General features: G+C 54.5%; 1 protein-coding gene across 1 annotated transcript; it reads right to left on the bottom strand.

Moving 5' to 3' along the window:
- Positions 1-582: 582 nt before the first annotated feature.
- Positions 583-13,001, bottom strand: LRP3 (LDL receptor related protein 3; the record flags this gene model as incomplete). Its single annotated transcript, XM_080704388.1, has 7 exons — positions 583-1,170; positions 1,422-1,554; positions 1,770-2,886; positions 3,270-3,484; positions 4,850-4,988; positions 10,888-10,935; positions 12,932-13,001. The coding sequence occupies 7 exons, from the start codon at positions 12,999-13,001 to the stop codon at positions 583-585; spliced, it is 2,310 nt and encodes a 769-aa protein (XP_080560514.1).
- Between the last annotated feature and the right edge of the window lie 8,223 nt (positions 13,002-21,224).

Here is a 21,224-nt window from a genome sequence, read left to right as displayed (position 1 = left end):
ATTGACCCCTCACTCAAATGGCAAAGGGCAGCAGGCTGGCCAGGCCCACACTGCTCCACAGGCATACAGTACAGTCACCTATCCCTGCTCCTCTGGGGACCCTGCCAGGGCTTCATGTGGACAGCATGCTTAGCACGAGTGAGGCTAGCACCATGGCCCCCTTCAGTCCCCACTGAGCTCCTGGTGCAGCTTTGAGGGGCAGCTGATGCTACCACAGGGCGAATGAAGCAAGAAGCCACACAAAAAACTCCAGAGAGCCCTGCCTCAGACTCTGCCTCTCTAGAAATGGATCACCAGCTTGGACCTGGGTAGAAGTCAGACCCCAAGGTGCTTGGGTGTGCCAGGACCCTGAAGATAGGCGTATCATTCCACCCTCTCCCCCAGTCAACACTCCCAGCCCTCTGCCATGCCCACCGGGGTGGGGTGTGCTGATGCAGCCTGCTGCCTGAGGACCCAGCCCTTCCAGTGGGGCTGCTGGTGGGTCCCTCTTCTGTAAGAAAGGACGCGGAGGCAGGGTAGAAACGACTCTGTATTCCCTGGTTACAAAATGGGGCTGTGGTGGTCACCAGAGCATCTCATGAGTCAACAGACCAGCAGAGCCTCATCATCACTGGCTTCCAATGCTGGGGAGCAGGGTGGCAGGGGGCTCCTGCAGACCCCCGGTGGCTCTGGTGAGTGAGGGTCTTGGGTGCTGCTGGCAGTGGGATCCTGGGGTTGGGTGTCCTGGGCCAAGCAAGGCTCAGGAGGCGTGTCCAAAGGGGCCGGGCTGTCCACCAGAGGGTCCCTACAGGCTTTTCTGTCCTTGTCTGCTGGCCTGTACTCTGGGTCTTGCAGGCCTAAGAGTGGGGGTGGCACTGAAGGTCCCGCCTCTGGTGCATGGCCAGGGGCACTGGGAGGCCCGTCCCCTGCTGCTCTGGGGCTGCCTGTGTCTGTCTGGGGTGCCAGGGGGTCTGGGGCAGCCCCTGGTGCAGACTGGAGGAGCCCGTCGCCCAGCACTGTCTGTGATGTGCGCGCAGCAGTCAGCAGGGGGATCTGGCCTCGAGGTGCCCGTGGCCGGTGAAAGAGCCTGTTCCAGAGGCGGCCAAGTCGGCGGCGGGAGGGCCCTCGACGGGAGGCATGCCGGCGCATCTGTCGCCGCATGGCTGTGCGAAGGTTCTGTAGCACCGAGGCCTGGGGAGTAGCATAGCAGCTAAGAGTGTGGCCAGGCCACTCAGGGAGAGGTCAACAAACCCTCCAAGAGCCCAGGACCAACTTACACCCCCTCCACCCTGCCCAAGCCTCGCCTCCCCTTCTTCTGACCCCTGGACTGGCCTCGCCCACACACGGTCCCACCTGGCCCCTTGGCCTCCTGGTCTTGGGTGTTCTCTGAGGTCCAGCAGGAAACCCAGGCCCTGTGGGTTCTTATGCCCACTGGGGCTCACCTGGGACGCGCTGTAGACAGGAAAGTCCTCCACAGGTGGAATGAGGCCTTGTGCGATGAGCTGACCGTAGGACGGGGGTGCCTCCCGCCGCACGAACTCGGCCTCCAGGCGCGTCATCTGGGTCTCGAAGGCCCTGAAAGCAGCGGGCAGAAGGGAAGTGTGGCAGGGCTGGCTGGGATCTGCCACAGCAACAGGACTCGGGGATTCTGCCCCCGTCCAGACCCCAGCACATTCCCACTAGCATGGCCCAAGCCTCAGGTGCAATCCCACAGCTCAGTGTGGCGAGCCTGGGGTCTCTCCCCAGGAAAATAAGGAAACCAAGGTCCCTGGCCAGAGCACGACACCCACCTGTACTCCTGTGTGCGCAGTGAGTGGAGCTTAAAGGCACAGCCCAGGGCGATCACAAGCAGCAGGCCGCACACCAGGCTGCCGATGAGGGCGGCAGTGATGACCTTGCGGGGCACAGCGGCCAGGCAGCCGTGCTCATCGCTCCCATCCTGGCAGTCCTCCTGGCCATCGCAGCGCCACGTCTCAAAGATGCACAGGTTGGTGCCACAGTGGAAGGTGCCGGGCTGGCAGGAGAAGCAGTTCTTCTCGTCGGCCCCATCAGGGCAGCTTTTCTGGTTGTTGCAGCGGTCGGCAGGCGCATAGCACAGGCCGCTACCACCCTCGCAGGGGTACTGGTCAGGGGGGCAGGCAGGGCAGCCCTGTTCATCACGGCCACTGGCACAATGCCACCAGCCGTCACAGCGCTGTGGCTCTGAGAAGCAGCCCTGCTCTCCTGAGCTGCCACCATCCCCCTCAATGCTGCCCCCACACGGCTGTTCCCACGGGAGACAGTAGCCCTTGACCTGATAGGTGGCATTGAAGCCATGGCCAGCGCTGCGGGCACGGGCATGATAGGCCACGGTGAGGCGGCCCTGCGCAGCCTCGAGGCTCACTGGCCGGTGGTTGCTGCGGTAGGAGAGTGTCTGCAGTAGGCGGTCGCCACGCTCGCCCAGGCCCTCATACACCTGCACGTAGTCGTCGTAGCCCAGCCGGAGCTCCAGCTGCAGCAGCACGTGCCGTGGGTCTTGTGTGTCTACCAGCCACGTGCAGTGAAGGTCCGAGGGCCCACGGGCTGCACCAAACAGGTCTGGTGAGGCGAAGGAGCCATAGAAGCTGCCCAGCCGCCGGCCACATGCCAGGTCGGGACAGCCAGCCTCGTCAGAGCCGTCACCACAGTCCTGCGTGCCATCACAGCGCCGCTCCACTGGCAGGCAGCGTGTGGAGCGCGCCCCGCTGCAGGGGAAGGTGCCCCCGGGGCACAAGGTGCCTGGAGGCTCGGAGGCAGGGGCTGAGCAGTTGCCCTCGTCGGAACCATCTCCACACTCGTCCACAGTGTTGCACTGCCACGGGCCCGGCAGACACTTGCCATTGTCACAGCGGAACTCATCAGCCTGGCAGGACACCTGGCCCAGCTTCCCTGTCAGCAAAGAAGTAGCAGGAGTGTCAGGGGGAACGGCCCCCCCCTCTAGCACAGGAGACTGGGGCCCCCATCCCAGCTGGGCCTCTGCAGGATGCAGGGCACAGGGCACAGGGGCAGGGCCGCCTGCCTGGCAAGTTAGTCCCTGGCCTGACCTTTGTGGAAGGGTCACGTCCCCTGGTGGCCAAGCCTACAAAGTGGGCTAGTGACCTGGAGAGGCTGTCAGGCCAGCAGCATGACAGTCCCACCCAGTTCTAAGATTGACAGGACTGGTCAGAGGAGACCCTGCAGGGAGTGGGGCCAGTGGAGGGCACTGTCCTAGCCCAGGAGCCCTGCAATGAGTGCTCTGCGGTGTCCCTACGGTGCCCTGTGATCGGCATCACCTCGGATGTAGGAGAGGCGGAAGCCCTGGGCTTGGCCAGAGCTCGAGGCATCAGAGTGAAAGAAGATCCAGACATGGTCACGGGCAGAGATGAAGGCAGGCGGGATGGCAGAACCACAGAGCCTGAAGGCCTCCTGGCGAGGCGGAGCTGCTGGGCCCAGCAGGAGCCAGTCCAGGGAGCACTGGTGGGACTCCTCCACATCAAAGTTCCGGAAACTGTCAGGGCAGAGAGGACCACAGAAACTGGACCAGGCAGGCAAGGACCAGAAGAGTGGCCAGGCTACAGCTCACAACAAGGATGGCCAGCCCTGCCCCCACCCACCATCCTTGCTCCATGTCTTCCAAACTGCCCTCTACTCCCACCCCCTCCATCCCCATTCTATTCCCACCCAGGGCTCCGAGGGCACCTCCATGAAGAATCATGACATTTGTGAACAGCATCTGTCACACAGCTCCACTGCAGCAACGTCTCCCCCTCCATCAATGCATACACAGCCCAAAGCCAGAGTGGAGAGGGTCAGGAGCCCCTCAACACGTTCCCCTGAAAGGCAAGAGGGCCCAGGGCCCAGATCCCTCCCGTACTCTATCAACTGGAGCAGACACAGCACAAACTCCCAGACATGGGCACCGAAGGTGCAGCGGTGCCCACGGGGCCAACTAGAGCTGCAAGGAGGCACAGCTAGCCACCTAGGGAGGAACACTGGCCCCAGACCTCTCCCAGAACCATGACCCTGTGGTCACAGCTCACAGCAAGGATGGAGGCAGAGTGGAAGGAGATCCAGATGTGGTCATGGATCCATGACCCTGTGGCCATGGGGAACCCAAGGCATAGAAACCAGGACAGCCCCTGCCTGTGCCCACCACAATGTCTTCTGGAGCTATGGAGTAACTGGGCCTGGAGGAATTCTGGACATTTGGCATTTAGGAGAACAACGACAAATGGGACTCACAGTGACCTCCTAGCCAAATGTTCCCAGGGGCACCCCAGGCCAGGGCTTCCAGCCTCAGTGCCACTATCTGGTCACCTCACTCATCTCCCACTGTGCATCTCTGCAGCCTGAGTATGCAAGCTCCTGCTTGGCTTCCTTCCCTGCTGAGACCATCCAAGGCCCCGTGGGAATCCTGATCTGGGCTCAGTGCCAACCTGGTGTCTGCCACCTCAGAGGCTGGAGCCAGACCATGCCCACCAATTCCCAGGGCTCCTGTTCTGGTGGGGCTGAGGTGACACAGCCCTCGTGCCCCATCAAAGAGGCTCAGGATAGAGAGAGATCTGGCTCAGGACACCCAGCCACAGGCCCAGGGAGCTGGACACTCATACATTCACACACACACACATGCTTACAGCTCACACATGGTCACACATGCCCTCTCAGACACCTCAGGCACCCTATACCTACATACACACATGTACATACATGTGTTCACACACACAGCCTCACACACATGTCCTTTATGCCTGCTCAGATCTGGGCTTCTGCAAGTCCATAAGCACATGTGTGCTCATACAGGTATATACACACACCTGCTGGACACATATACACATGGTCTCACATTCCCCAGCACTTTGAAGGTCGCCCTTACCTTATGGTGATCATGTCCCCTCGGTCACCCTGGATGTACCAGCTGCAGTTGGTACCTGGAGGGTAGTTGAGAGGCCAGGCTGGGCTGTAGATGACTCCGCGCCGTTCCGTGTGCTGCTCCAGCTTCCCGCTGCAAGCGGCTGTCAGGAGAAGAGGCTGAGAAGTTTCTGGCCCGCCCTTGGTGGGGACCGGGTTGGGTGCATGAGCCACCCTCCACCCATGGCTTGAGCACGGGCTTCCCCATGGTGGGATCAGGTCCAGCCAAGGGTGGCCGTGGACAAGGTGTAACAGCATGGTCTCAAGGCCTCAGCTCAGTGGAGAATTCTGCCCTCCTGGGCCTACATAGGCCACCTCACGAGGGTCCTTTGCCTGCTCTGCTGGGACTTGCCAAATACTGACCTCAACCCCAGGAGGAGAGAGGGCTTTGCTACCCAATTCATGAGCACCTGCTATGCACCAGCTAACCACGACAGGCCTGCTGAGTAAGACGGAAGTGCCTTGCCCACGAAACTCCTGAGCTGGGGATGGGAACAGAAAGACTGCAGAACCCTGGTGGAGCGAGGACTTTTAACAGACCTGGAGGGAGGTGGCAATGTTCCAAAAAGGCTGGAAATGCAGGCTGGGTCTGAGTACACCTTGTATAGAATTGGAGTTTCATTCTAAGCATATATATTAGAAGCCTCTGAAGGTAGATGTCACAACCGAAGAAACTGAGGCTCAGAGAGGTTCAGTGACTTTCCCAGGGCCACACAGGCAGTAAGTGACAAAATCAGGCTTCACCCTGGTCCTTGGGTAGGCTCGGCCTCTCACTGCCAGTCCTAAGCCAACAAGCTCTTGTAGAGTGTTGACTATATGCCGTGTCCAGGATGAGCACCGAGCATCACATCAGCCAGTGTGGGTGAGGAGCCCCACCATGCCACCGGCCCCACTTTAACCAATCCATTATCTACACCCTCTGCCCCCCAGATGAACACATCTATCCTGATGGCTCCAAACCGACTGGGCAGCATGGGGTACCCAGGCCTTCCTAGGGTCAGGGCAGTGGCCAGTGAGCTTGGCTGCCCCCCCCATACCCTCCTTAGGCCTGCACCACAATGGTTTACATGACCCAGCCTATGGCAAAGGCCAGATCTCTTTTACAGATGGAGAAACCGAGCCACAGATAGGCAACTAATGACCAAACCCAGTGATACCAACCCCTAAACCCCCCATCTTTCACTGCAGACACCTTCCACTGCTGCCCAGAAAGCCAAGTTCTCTCCAGCTCTCATCAAGACCCTCTGAGACCCCAAATAAGGCAGCTGCAGGAAGGGGGAAGCCCAGCTGCCGCACATGCTCTCAGGATAGGCGCACCATTCACCTACCTACCCTGTCGGCCATTCCTAAGTCCCTACCCCCACAGCCCCAGTCCTTGGCGCCTGCTGAGCCCTGGAGGCTGCTCATCCCTTATGCCCACTGCTCACCCCTGCTTAGCCTCAGTTCTCAGCTCCCTTCCCCCTTCTTGGGGAACACTCCTGGACACCCCGAGGGGAGCTCCATCCTCCACCCCTCTCCTCCCCAGCACCTGCCACAGCAATGATTTCCCTGTGGTTTCTGGGATGTTTGGATGGCAGGGTCCCACAGGACAGCAGGGCTGCAGTGCTCTGGCCCAATATGCTGACCCCAGAGTCTATGCTGTGCCTGCTGCCTGGCAGGTACCCAGTCAGTACGGACCACTAGCATACTGAGGCACAAGCTGTGAGTTGAGACCCCTCGGCTGGGGGCTAGCCATGACCATGGAGGTCCAGTTATCCAACACAGTGAGTATCTGTGAGCTGGTCACTCTACCCACAACTCCTGAGAACATCAAATGGCTGGAACAGAAAGGCCACCCTTATCCCGAAAGCAAGGCAGCACCGACTCAGCCAGATACAAGCCAGCACCTCTGTACCTGGTCCTCACAAGCGGCCCTAGGAGGAAGCTTCTCTGTGCCTCAGATTCTTCACTCAGAAAATAGGAACCATTTACTCTGATCCCAGATGGAGGCCAAGAACTAAACAAAGCTAGGTCCAAAACATGCAAGGCCCCAACCCCAGCCTGGTTCCTGCTGATGAGAGAGGCAGCCAGCCACATGGATCTCTCAGAAAGCTGGGGCCTGCCCTGGGAGGCTTCCCCTTCCAGAGGGTGCTGAATGGGAGGTTCTGAGAAGGCAGGCCCAGCGAGGCCAGGGGCGCATCTTTCTCCCATGTCCAATCTCTTACAGCACAGGTGGACCAGAGCACCAGGCTGCAGTCAAGGCTCTGCGTCAGTGAGGGCAGTAACTTGCCTGCTCCACTGTACCCTTGTCCCTGAGGACAGGGCTGCCCTCACCCCAGAGGGTGGGCGTCCTTCCCAGAAGATGGACACAGGCCTGCCTGTCTTACTGGGGCACCGCAGAGGCCATGCAGGCTGAGGAAAGCCAGCCTTACCTCAGGTGGCAGCGGCCAGCCTCACAGACTACTCCCTCTACCCTAGTGTCCAGCCATTTGTTCAGGGGTTAGGAGGTCTGTCTCTCCAGAGACTGGACAATTGCCAGCCCAGCTCTGCTTCTCTACAAAGCCTGACAACATGTCCCACAAGAAAAACTCACCCCCGTGGCCCCGGCACTGCCCCAGAAATCCCCACATCACAGCCTGAGGGGCACTGGCCTTGATTAACTATCTGTTCTTCTCTGAAGGGAGCCACAGAGACCATGGTTCTGTAGTTGCCAGCCTGGCCTCACATGGGGGTTGGGGGGCAGGAGTGAGGCTGGGGTCTGTCCCTGGGGCTGGGAGCCCCATCAGGGGTCTTGACTGGATGCCACTTGGCTGAGGGCCTGGAGGATTTCCCCAGCTCAGCCGCCCAGGCTCATGTGTGCGCTCTCTCTGTCTCTGTGAAGGCAACTCACCCCACACAGTGCACCACCCCCAGAGCAGAGCTCACGAATCCAGTCCCAGGCCCATACTGCCGAACACATCATTCTGCCCTGGGGCCTCCACTTGTCCATCCATAAAATAGTTAGAGCATGCTTCTTATCTCAGTGAGATGGTTGGGAAATTAGCTAGCCCAAGGCCAACAAGCATGTGACAGGGGAGTGGGGGACATACCAGTGGGGCAGAGGAGACTCCAGGAATACCCCGTGGGAAGTGAGGGTTGTGACAGGGATGTAAGGGTGGGTGGGCAGGGAGAGGTGGGAGGACTGTGTATTTGAGGAGATACAGAAGAAAGGAAAGGCTTTGAGGGTATTGGGGGCAATCAGAGGCATTTCTGAGCTAACTGGAGGGAACCTGCCTTCATTCTGCACAAGATTACTTCGACCCTCTGTGGCCTGCTCAACTGGAAAGGGATGACTGGGCACTTTTACTGTCAACGTCTTTTCCTGGTCCAAAGATTCTGAGAGGAGTGAGCAGGGCCTGGTGAAGCACAGCTCGCAGATCTTATTTCCAGAGGCGATCAATGCTCTGGCCAATCCACTTGGTGTAACCTGATGACCGGGAGCTGGAGTCCCAGGCCAGGTGAACAGAGGACGGCACGAACTCTGCCCAGGCTCAGCCCCTGGGGCCACAGTGGAGCTTGGGGGAATGCAGGAGGATGTCACCGACCCAGGCCATGCCTGACACACCAGGGAAGGCAGGAGCTGCAGGGCAAAAACCTGGGAGGTCCCGGCAGCCCAGCTAGGTCTCCAGGAGTATCTGAGCCGAGGGAAGGCTGAGAAGGGGCTGGAGGAATCGTTCCTGATCCAGACTACTGAAATTGCAGAGAAAATCCTAAAAATGCAGTCACGGAACCATGGTGGAAGGGTGGATGCCTCGTGCAGCCAGAAGCTGGTCAGCAATGCTGAAGGGATCAGCGTTGGACCTTGAGAGTCCAAGTACCACCAACTGCCATGTGTGCTGTGTATGCGACTGACAGCACAGACAGTGCTGTCATGGGCACCATGTGTGAACAGCAGCCCCGCCCCTGGAGGTAAGCTACACGCACCCTTCTGGGGATCGAGTTCTCAACAGCTAAAACAACCAAACATGAGGACCCAGGGGTGTCCTTCTCTCCCAGGCTAACACTTAGCTCTAGAACATCATTTTTCTAAACGTTCATGTAGTAGATCTGGGCACATGCCCACATACCACCTCATCAAGAGGGCTGGCCTGAGGCTCACGTTTGTAAGATGTGAACTCATCTTGTCCCCTTTTCCTACTCTACCCTGGCTACAGCACCTGGCCCAGACCAGGCCAGGCAGTCTTTTTCTGGAATCCAGGACGGGAGACTGAGCCATCCTCTGTGCTGGGACATGAGGCAGGGCTGGAATGGTCACTGGTGAACAATGCAAGGCCTCAAGCCAGACTGAGTCAGCAGAGGGGGCCAGGCTGCAGAGAGCACAGAGCTCAGGTGCACAGAAAATCAGGAAGGAGACAGAGACCAAGTTTTGGAGCTGGGCAGGGAGGCCAGTCTCTGTAGACCCCAATCTCTGTGACCACAGCTAATTGGGGTGCCCCACCTTGAGAGCTCCCAGCCAGCCTCAGTAGGTTTCTGCAGCCGACAGAACTAGAAACCCTAGGTAGCCCCTGCCCCACCAATACAGCACAGCAGACAACAGGCAAGTCCAAAGTCCCCAGGCTGGGGACCACCTGTCCTCCCTAACTACACCTTGACCCAACATTTTTATGCAAATTCTGTGCTTACTTTAATACTTTCCTGAGCTTGCTGCAGATGCCTGTATATAGGCTGAATGAGCAAGGCATGACCAGGTTTATCAGGGTATATTAATCATAGAACAGACTTCCTGAGCCTCCTTTCTCAGAACTCCCCAGATGGCAGTGAGAGCCAGAGATTTCATCCATTCACCAACCCTGGCAACCCTTCAGCAATGGAGGATGGATGTTCCTGGCTGCCCCTCCCACTTCTGACAACCTTTGCTGTGCCTGGCACCACTGAGCCCAGAGATGGCACTGGACGGCCAGCTCAGGCTGACAGGCAGGAGGCCACTGCAGGGTCCTCGCTGTGTGGCCTCACATCCTGTGTGCACTACTGGCCAAAGTTGACCTCTCTGCCATGTGGCGGCTGGCCTGGAAAGCACCTTCATGTGCAAAACAGCAATTAAGGATGTGCCCTTACTGCCTTCTATATGACCCTTGCACACCAGGCCAACACTCACTCTGCCCTAAAGCGTCCCAGGACCAGGTACTAGGCACCTTACTGCCCAAGCCCCAGAAGGATTCAAACTGCCAGTCTTAAGCTATTCATTCTGCCCTGCCTTGACTTTCTCATGCACAAAAAAGGCCCGGCCTTCCCCTCTCTCCTGCTTCTGCCTGAGCAAACCTACAATTAATCCCCCCATGGCCCTGCATGGTATACTATGTCTCCTTTTGTGAAGAGTCATAAATTACTTCAATGTCTTTGGCCTTTGTATTACTACTAAGAGACACAACCTAATCCCAGTTGTTGTTGTTGTTGTTATTAGTACTGGGGATTGAACACAGGGGCAGTCTACCTCCAAGCTATACCCCAACCCTATTTTATTTTGTATTTTGAAACAGGGTCTTGCTAAGTTGCTGAGGGCTTCACTAAGTAGCTAAGACTGTCTTTATACCTGAAATCCTCCTGTCTCATTATAGATGTGCACCACCACACCTCGTTCCCAGGTATTGTTAGACACAGGTAGGCATCTCACGGCTCTCCAGAACCCCACAGCCTACAGGACGTGTGCTCTGTCAAATGCACAGAGCCCTTGGCAGTCTGCCCGTGGTAGTAAACCACCACATACCAGACACCATTCTGATCATCTTGCCGCCTTGGTTCACTGGACTCTAAAGACCAGATTTTGAGAAAGCCTGTATTTTACCCTGGAAGAAGAAACTGAGGTTTATAAAAGTTTAAGCTTGCCCCAGGCCAAACAGCTCCTCTGTGATGCAGAAAATATGCACAAGGACTGATTTTTCAATAGGAGGCCAGGTGACCACAGGGTGGAGTCAAGACCTGAAGGCCAGTCCTCGGAGATCACTAACCCAAAAGGGCTCGGAGGGAAGGAGGAAGAGGCCTACTTACCTAAGGCAGGAACTGCACTGCTAAGCCTCCCCGTGAGAAAGAGGTTCACTGTGGAAGACACAAAGAGGAATCAGTAGGGGCTGATGGCTCTCAAGTCCTGGCACCTGCCTTGGGCCAGTGGCAGGCCCTGCATGGGCCCGGGACAGCACAGCTGAAGTCAGGGCTGGTCCCCTTCCCTGCACGGGCAAGGCCCAGGGTGCTGCCACAGACTCTCACTCCTGTCCAGCGTCCTGCTGGGATGGGCAGAGGCAAGGACCCCAGAGGGTGTCAGGACACACACGGCATACCCATGGCCAGAGAGAGCAGCATGCCAGCCTGCCTGTATCACACTGCACCATATCACCCCTGCCTCAGAATTGGGGGGGCTTCCTCTCAGGCTTGGGACCACCCATCACAGAGAACCACGGCTCAGCCTAGGTGGGGGACTATAATCTTGAAGGGCTTCCTCCCTCCTCATGACAGCCACCTCATACACCCAGCAGCCAGGGGGGATGGGAAGAAGTTCTGATTATGTCCATTCCTTTATTTATTTATTTATTTTGCAGTACTTGAGATAGAACCTGGGGGCATTCCAAGCTACACCCCCAGCCCTATTTTTTATTCTTTATTTTGAAACAGGGTCTCACTAAGTTGCAGAGGGCCTCACTAAATCGCTGAGGCTGGCCATGAACCTGGAATCCTCCTGTTCCAGCCTCCCAAATACTGAGATTACAAGCATGTGCCACCATACCTGGCTTGATTAACGCAACTTTAGGACACTCAGCTAGTGGGGTGACAGTCCCACCCACTTTTATTCATGTCTCACCTCTTCATTTTACCACTCTGGACTTAAGAAGAGAGACAAAGAATTTTCCTGCCATGCCCCCATGTGTGTGGAGGGAGCACTGGGGACGGACCCCAGGGGCATTCTACCTCCATGCTAACACCCCCAGCCCTTTTAATTTTGAAACAGAGACTCACTAGGTTGCTGAGAGTCTCACTACTACTGAAGCTGGCTTGGAATCTCCGATCCTCCCGTTAGCCTCCCAGGTACTGGGATTATAGGTGTGCGCCACCACACTCGGCTCATGGGGCTGATACTTGTTTTTACAAATATCAGCTCTACTTCAGAGATTTCAGGTCCAGGAGATATAGGCAGAACGGGAAGGCAAACCTAACTTCCTGGGGTTCAGGATGCTCCCCTCCCTACTGAAGATGTCAACAGAGCAGGGAGCATCTCTGGAGGGCATCACCACCTGGTGAAGAAGCAGGGGCAGCTGCACCCCCGCCACCTCAGGATGCTCCAGCTCTTGACAGGAGGGACCTGTCCCCTGGCCTGGTCAGCAGCCCTGGACACAGACACTCAGAGAACCCAGAGCCCGCGCACTGGCCAGACTGTGGGGTGGGCACTCTGGGGGGCTATTTCCCTTACTTAGACCAGCTCACAGGTTGGGGGGCAGTGGCCTTCCTCCAGACTCAGAGCCCCGACCCCCTGGGGGAGAGGGGAACGTACAAACGAAAAGGTCCCTTTTCCACTCCGTCACTTCAGCGGTTTCAGCAAACGTGTCAGGTTACAAAGCCCTCAAGAGTGACATCACAGGTGTCCCCTAATGACCCCAGCTTCTGCGGCCTCCCTCCTCATCAAGGTAAATAAAGGAGCCATGTGGATTGAGGTTTAACTCCTTCCTTTCCCTCTCCCCCACAAAGGCCCTGGAAGCGCGGACAGAAAAACTCCGGGGCAAGGAAAGACGCCTGGGGCCCAGGTGCCAGGCCTGGCAGGTCCGGGCCTGGGAAGCACACCTCCCGAGCTGAGCAGGCCCACCGCGGGGGCCGAGAGGACACAAAGGGAAGCCGTCGTCCTCCCGGCTGCCGCCCCGGGCCAGCCGCCCGGGCCCGCGTCCCGAGTCCCCGTCCGCTCAGCACCCCGCCCGCCGCGCTCCAGGCGGGAGCCGTCCCCTGCCCGGGGCAGCCCGCCGGGCCTTCGTCCGCAGCTCCCGGGCAAGCGTGCCCAGGCGGGGCCGACCGCCGGGCTCCGCGGCGCGGGCCGGGCTGCGCGGCCACTCACCCAGGCAGACGACGGCGAGCGGCGCCCGGGCGCCCGGCGCCCCCTCCGGCCCGGCGGCCCGCGTCTCCATGCCGGGGCTGGCCGCGCGCGGGCTGCGGCTCCGGCGGCGTCTCGGTGCAGGGCCGCGGCGCGGGGCCACATCGGCCGCAGCGTCACGGGCCCCGCGGGGGCTCAGCGGCCGCCACCGAGGACCCCCGGCCCGCGGAGCCGCGCCGAGGCCGGCCTGCCCCGGGCCCCGGCGCGCCCATGCCCGGCCCCGCCCCCGCCCGCCAGGCGGCCACGTGACGTCCGAGCCGCAGTGGCGCTGCTGCGCGGGGCGGGGCCGGGGGCGGGGCGGGGCGGGGCGGGGCGGGGACGCTGGACAGCTCCGCGCTCGCCGGCCGGCCCGGCCCGGCCCAGGGCTGGCTCCGCGCTGGCCTCCAGGGACCAGCTGTGCTGGCCGGGGGAGGAGAAAGAGGCTCGAGAGACCCGGCCTAGAGGAAGGGCGGCCTAGAGCTCATCAGGGCTTCGGAAAGCAAGACAGCGAGTGACCGCTCAGGCCTGTCTTCCTCCTGTCCCTGCTCCACTACAGTCAAATCCCCTCTCACATCCCTAAGGCGGTCCACCTGTGAAAAAGCAAGGCTTGTGAGGGCCATTGGTGAGCACCCTGAAAGGCCTCTGGGAGCCACCCAGTCATCCCCACAGACACCGGGAACGGCGAGGATGTCTGCTTCACAGCCATGGGGCTAACATTCCGACAGCTGTCCACCAGGATATGGATTCCAGAAAGGGCAAAAACTAGAAGGGACAGAATGGTCGAGGGGGCCTTTTAGAATCAAGTAGAATCAATCCTCCTTCTTTAAGACTGATGCCAAATCAGAGGTCCCAATACACACACACACACACACACACACACACACACACACACACTCACGTGAACACACACGCGCTATTCTGGAGAGAAGGTTGAGAAGAATGGTCTATCAGTGAACTTTTTTTTTTTTTTGGTACTAGGGATGGAACCCAGGGGCATTATTCTACCTCCGAGCAACATCCCCAGCCCTATTTTTTATTCTTTATTTTGAAACAGGGTCTCACTGAGTTGCAAAGGGCCTCACTAAATAGTGGAGGCTGGCTGCGATCCTCTGGTCTCAGCCTCCCGAAAGCTGGGATTACCAGCGTGCACCACCACGCCTGAGTATCAGTGAACTTTGTAGACAGAGTGACTCATTAACTCATTTTCACTGAGCAGACCACCTGGATTTTAATTAGCTTTGGGGGAGCCAAGCATGGTGGCACACACCTGTAATTCCAGTACTTGGGAGGCTGAGACAGAAGAATTGTAGGTTTAAGACAGGAGGACCACAGGTTCAAGACCAGCCTCAGCAACTTAGCTAGATTCTCAGCAACCTAGCAACACCCTGTTTCAAAACAACAACAAAAAATTTTTTTTTTTTTTGGTGGTACTGGGGTTCCTGGAGACCCTTCTACCTCTGGGCTACAGTCCCAGACCTATTTTATACTTTTTATTTGGAAACAGGGTCTCTAAAGCCAGTGCAGCTGGCTTCGAACCTACACGATCCTCCTGTTTCTGCCTCCCAAACTTGGGGATTACAAGCATGAGCCACTACGCCCGGCTCAAAACAAAAATTTTAAAATAAGGACTGGAGGTGAAGCTCAGAGGTAAAATGCCTGAATTCAATTCCTAGTAACACACACACAGATTTGGGGAGGGAATTTTTTTTTTCTGATTTTCTTGTTCTTGCTCTTCTAATTCCTCTGATAATTTTTCCAAAGCAGACTTCTTGGGTGATGTATTAAATGATTAAAAATCAAATACTATTTCTGACTTGCAATATACAGCACTAGCCTATATGTAATTTGCTTTCAGCATTTCTTGAGACCACTGACCACCCATGACCACCGCTGCAAGGCCCCTGGCAGGGAATTTGGACCCCACTTGAGAGTGCTGCCTACCTCATATACATATTCCAAACTATACAGAGAATCAAGGGCTGAGACCAGTCCCATCAGTAGCCGTATTGGAGCTAGAGACCAAAGAAAAATGTGAGCCATTACGTATACTTATCAAATCATCCTTCAATATTTTGAATGGATCAGGAATGGTTAATAAAAACCCTGTAGTTGCAAAATATGACTATATCTAAAGCTCCATGTTCCCCCAGTTTGTTCACATCCATTGTCTACCATTATAAGCCCATGCAGCAGGGATGCCCAGGAACCTGGGAACCTAGGGCTGAATGGAAACAATGATCTCGCTGAGCAATAGTGAAGGATCATAAAACACAACCTGTCTTATGTCAACTCTTCCTGATTTTCCTGATGTTCATATTTTTGCATTTACTTAGTGGGTTTTTGTTTTTTGTTTTTTGTTTTTTTGTTTTTTTGTTGTTTTTTTTTTTTTTGCACCACTGGGAATGGAACCCAGGGGCATTCTACCTCCAGCCCTATTTTTTATCTTTTTTATTTGGAAACAGGGTCTCAGTAAGTTGCAAAGGGCCTCACCAAGTAGCTGAGGCTGTCCACAAACCGTGATCCTCCTGTCTTAGCCTCCCAATGCTGAGATTACAAGTGTGTGCCACCACACCCAGCTACTTAGTGTTTTTAATGTTGCATTCAAATATGATTTATCTTGAGTACTGAGCTTTTGGGCACACCCTTAAATGTTGTGCACACTGCCAGTGCTTCCCTGGCCTGCCCTAGTCCTTGCCCATACTGAGAACTTGGTGATATGATATTTCATTTCTAAGCCTTATGGTGATTGAGTGCCCTCTAGAGGGTGTCTTGCTGGGCACAGGACTTTCTGGAAGGACTCAGGGCAGCCCTGGACCAGTCTTCTCCCCCATGACCCTATCACCACTTCTAGAATGGTTTCTGGTAGCCCCATCCTGCCTGCAGTCACCCAGGTCCCTTCACATTGCAATAAATGCCCCATGTCACTGTATCAAAGAGGTTTCCAGCCATCACAATCCAAAACCTTCTACCTAGTGGGGACTTTAGCACCAGGGAGGGAGCAGTGTAAATAATAAATCTAGAGCACACAAACTGGCTGGGGCAGAGGAGGGCGCTGCAGTGGGGCCAGGGTCCTCCTGGCAGGAAGCCTGGCCCTCCTAGGTAGGAGGAGGCAGAGCCATGTCCCCACTCCCATGCATCCCATGGACCTGGGCTGTAGGCCAGGGAGGCCTTTGGCAACCCAGGAGCAAGAAACAAGAGGGCCAGCAGAGAGAATAAAGGGGCGCAGAGGCTCCCACATTAATCACCTTCCTGAACAACAGGCCTCCACCATTGCCCACTCAGCAGCCACATACCCTGAGCCCCCACGGGACACAGAGGAAGCCAAGGCTACAGGAGTTTCCCACATCCTCCTCCATCATTCGCCCCCACACACATGCAAACTCTGCCTCTCAGCCAACTGTGTACCGGACCCTAATTAAGAGGGTCCTGTAGGTTATGTGGTAATCCCCTTCTTGAGTTCAAATAGCTAGAATCTATTCAGGGGTCAAATGCCAAATATAACTCTGGCAAATAAAGCTGAAACAGAGTACTGCAACCACCTGGTGCAGGTTCATCACAGGTGCCTTCCGGGAGGGCAGACCTTTGATTGTACGAACAGAGCTGTAGACCAGACATCCGTCGCTCACATCTGCGGTCTATACCTGCTCTGTTGTGCCCACTCGGTTCATGGCCACATAATTTACTGGGTCAATAACTTTTACTCCAATTTTCCCAAATCCAATCCATCACTAAGACCTGCTAGTGCACACAATGTATCTCAAATCTGCCCACCTCTCTCCAGCACCAAGGCCACCCCCATGGTCCCAGATACCCTCTCCTCTCTCCTCGACCTCTGCAGAAGCTTCCCAGGTGACCCCTGCCTCCCAGTCCATCTCTATTTTTACCATGCATATTGTCATGCCCCCTGCAGAAAATGCTCCAGCACAGACTCCACAGGTCCCAGCCTGAGCTGTGTGACTCTGTGAAACCCATCCTACCTTGGCAAGCCCCTACCATCAACTCATTCTGCAATCAGAACTTTTCCACTCTTCTCAAAGCTAATTTCTACTCTTCCTCTTCTTCTGCCAGGAGAACATCCAAGAGCCAAAGCCAGAGAGCATTCAGAGGAGTGTTCTCAGCCTCATGTATAGCCCTCCAGCATGTGGACCTACTGAGGGATCCCCAGGTCTCTGGAGCACCCCTGAAGAGAAGAACCACAGACACCCGGAGCTGGCTGCTCACTCGCGCCGGCAGTGAAAGAGAGGGAGGGATGACTGTTCTGCATGTTCATCTCTCCCCGGGTGGAAACTGTTCTTGGATGGATCCATTCTTATAAAGATAGTGCCTTCTAAATGGCTATTTTGCTCTCATAAACACATATTGTTGCTTTTCTGGTGGTTCTTCCTTTTCTTTCTTTCCTTCTTTTTTTTTTTTTTTTTGTTAACTGAGGATAAAACCCAGGAGAATCTATCACTGAGCTATCCCCTTGCCATTTTTTACTTTTATTTTTTATTTTTATTTATTTATTATTATTATTATTTTTTTTTTTTTTGGTGGTACTGGGGGTGGAACCCAGAGGCTTTCTACCTCCGGGCTATACTCCCAGACCTTTTTTATATTTTATTTGGAAACAGGGTCTCACTAAGTTGCTGAGAGCCTCACTAAGTAGCTGAGGCTGGTTTCAAACCCGTGCGATCCTCCTGCCTCCCAAGCGTGGGGATTACAAGCGTGCGCCACCATGCCTGGCCTCCCTAGCCACTTTTTAAAAAACAGGATCTCGCTATGTTGCAAAGACTGGCCTCAAAACTGCAATCCTCCTGTATCAACCCTCCATGTAGTGGGATAACAGCCATGCACCATAGCCCTCAGCTTCCTTTTGTTTTAATTAATTTTGTTTTGTTTTGCGGTGCTGGGGACTGAATCCAGGGCATCACACATGCTAGGCAAGTGCTCTGCTGCTTAGCTACATCTCCAGACATTTCAGTGATACTTTTGGGGGGGTCTGGAGATGGAACCCAAGGGCATTCAACCTCCAAGCTGCACCCCCTGCCCTATTTTTTATTCTTTATTTTGAAACAGGGTCTCACTAAGTTGCAGAGATCCTCACTAAGTAGCTGAGGCTGTCCGCGAACCGCGATCTTCTGGTCTCCGCCTCCCAATTGCTGGGATTGCAACCGTGCACCACCACACCCAGTGTCCAGTGATACTTTTAAATTGCAGTCATCTGGGTAGAAATTAGCATGAAACCCTGTAATGTGGGATTTCTAAGTGGGAGATGATGTTGCACCACTTTGAAGTAAGATGGTGGAAGAACAGAAAAGAGAGGTAAGAAGAGGGAAAAATGGCTTTAGAGAAAGGACATTAAGATTTATTTGAATTAAAAATATGAGAACCATAGCTGGGCATGGTGGCACACGCTTGTAATCCCAGCATTTGGGAGGCTGAGACAGGAGGATCCGGGTTTGGGACCAGCCTCAGCTACTTAGTGAGGCCCTGGACAACTTAGTGAGACCCTGTTTCAAAATAAAAGCTAAAAAATAGGTGAAGGAGTATAGCTTGAAGGTAGAATGACCCTGGGTTTCACCCCCAGAACCACAATGAGAGAGCCCTTCACAAACTTTAGGATGATGATTGAGGTAAATACAAATAATAATAAGTATTGACGCTGATGTGGAGAAATTGGAACTAATTCCCATTGCTAATAGGAATGTAAAATGCAGCTGCTCTGGAAAATAGTATGGAAGTTTCTCAAAAAATGAAAAATAGAATTACCGTATGACCTAGCAATTCTACTTCTGAGAATATACCCAAAAGAACTGAAAGCAGGAACACTAACAGATACTTCTACACCCATGTTCACAGCTGCTTTATTCACAACAGCCAAAGATGGAAGCAACCCAAGTGTTCACTAATGGATTTGTGGATAACCAAATGTGCTATAACCATATAATGGAATATTATTCCGCCATAAAAAGAAGGAAATTCCGCTGGGCGTGTTGGCGCAGGTTTGTAATCCCAGCATTTGTGAGGCTGAGACAGGAGGATCACTGTTCACGGACAGCCTCAGCTACTTAGTGAAGCCCTTTGCAACTCAGTGAGATCCTGTTTCAAATAAAGAGTAAACAATAGGACTGGGGGTATAGCTCGAAGGTAAAAACGCCCCTGGGTTCTATCCCCAGTACCACAAAAGAAGAAGGAGGAGGAAGAAGAGGAAGAGGAGAAGGAAATTCTGACATACGCTACAACACAGAGGCACCTTGAGGATATTATGCTAAGTAAAATAAACCAGTCACAAAAGAACAAAGACTAGCCATTCGTGGTGCATGCCTGTAATCCCAGTACTTAGGAGACTGAGACAGAAGGATCGCAGGTTTGAGACCAGCCTCAGCAACTCAGTAAGACTCTCAGCAACCTGAGACTCTGCTTCAAAACAAAGAATAGCCAGTGGTGGCACATGCTGTAATACCAATACTTGGGAGGCTAAGACATGAGGATCACAGGTTCAAGGACATCAGCTAGTACTGAGACTCCCATCAACCTAGCAAGACACTGTTTTAAATTAATATAGAGTAGGACTGAGGGTGTAGCTCAGAGGTAGAATGCCTCTGGGTTCAATCCCCAGTGCCACACACAGACAGATACTATATAATTCCACTTAGAATTTTTTTGTGGAATTGAAGATTAAGCCCAGGGGCATTCTACCTCTGAGCTACACCCCCAGCCCTATTTGGTTTTTTTTAATGTTTATTTGTTTGTTTGTTTATTTATTTTGGCAGTACTGGGGTTGGAATACAGGGGCGTTCTACCTCCAAGCTATGCCCCAATTCTATTTTTTGTTCTTTGAAACAGGGTCTCACTGAGTTGCAAAGGGCCTCACTAAGTAGCTGAGAATATCCATGAACCGTGATCCTCCTGTCTCAGCCTCCCAAGTACTGAGATTACAAGCATGCGCCACCACACTCCGCTTAGTGGTGTGTGTGTGTGTGTGTGTGTGTGTGTGTGTGTGTGTGTGTGTGTATGGGTGGATGGGTCTGGAGATGGAACCTAGGGGCATTTGACCTCCAAGCTACACTCTCTGCCCTATTTTTTTATTCTTTATTTTGAAACAGGGTCTCACTGAGTTGCAGAGGGCCTTACTATGTAGCTGAGGCTGTCTGCAAACCATGATCCTCTGGTCTCAGCCTCCCAAATTCTGGGATTACAAGCATGTACCACCACGCCCGGCTAGTTTTTATTTATTTTTAATTTAATTTTATTTATTTATTTATTTATTATTTATTTATTTATTTATTTATTTTGGTGTTACTGGGATTCCTGGAAACCCTTCTACCTCCGGGCTACACTCCCAGACCTATTTTTGTACCTTTTTGATTTGGAAACAGGATCTTTTACACCAGCACGGCTGGCTTTGAACCTGCGTGATCCTCCTGTCTCCGCCTCCCAAGCTTGGCGGGGATCACAAGCGTCCGCCACGGCGCCTGGCCTAGTTTTTATTTTTAAATAGGATCTCACTAAGTCGCAGAGGGCTTCACTCTAAGTTGCTGGGGCTGGCTGCACATCTATGATCCTCCTGTCTCAGCCTCCCAAGAGCTGGGATTACAAGCATGTATCGCCATGCCCCACTTAAAAAATACATTTACAATACTAAAATTAACCTGGCAAAATTGATGGTAACGTTTCCATTTGAACTCTATGTGCTGGGGCAGCCACCTGGACTGCTGCTTGGGAATTAGTGAGGCTGCCTACTGATAAGTTGGGTCCTGCACTCATGTGACTTTGTGTCACATGACTTCTGCAGGGCAAGGGAGGGGCCGGAACCCCCCCCCCCCCCCCGCTAGAATTGGGCGTTCCCGCGAGTAAAACCCCCATCTCGCAAGACGCATATCTTGAAAAGGAGAGGCCCCGCCACACCCCGTCCTCTAACTTCGGACAGGCGCGCGGGCCCCACAGTTCCTCGCCCTGATCCCCGGGAGAGAGCCTTGCAATTAAAACTTTACATGCCATGTGTACCGGACCTCTCTCGTGTTTTTCACACTCACATTATTTTTTATTTTACTCGCATAATTTTTTATTTTACTTAACACCTACTACTGTTGGTCCTCCTGGAGCCCTAGTGTGCCAGGGTGGGACAAGCAGGGCACAGAGCTGCTCCACTGTGTGAGGTGCCCAGGCATTCTCACCACAGTCCATCCATCAGCCCACTGCATCTGTGGCCCAACCATGGTGATGGGTTTGGGTGGCCGGCACATCCAGACAGATGCTCTTGAGGTCATGGCTGGTTCTTACAAATTTAATAGAC

The sequence above is a fragment of the Muscardinus avellanarius genome (assembly GCF_963383645.1).
Source record: "Muscardinus avellanarius genome assembly, chromosome: 10".
NCBI classification, from domain to species: domain Eukaryota; kingdom Metazoa; phylum Chordata; class Mammalia; order Rodentia; family Gliridae; genus Muscardinus; species Muscardinus avellanarius.
The sequence above is the reverse complement of the archived record's forward strand: the minus strand, read 5'-3'. Positions and strand labels throughout refer to the sequence as shown.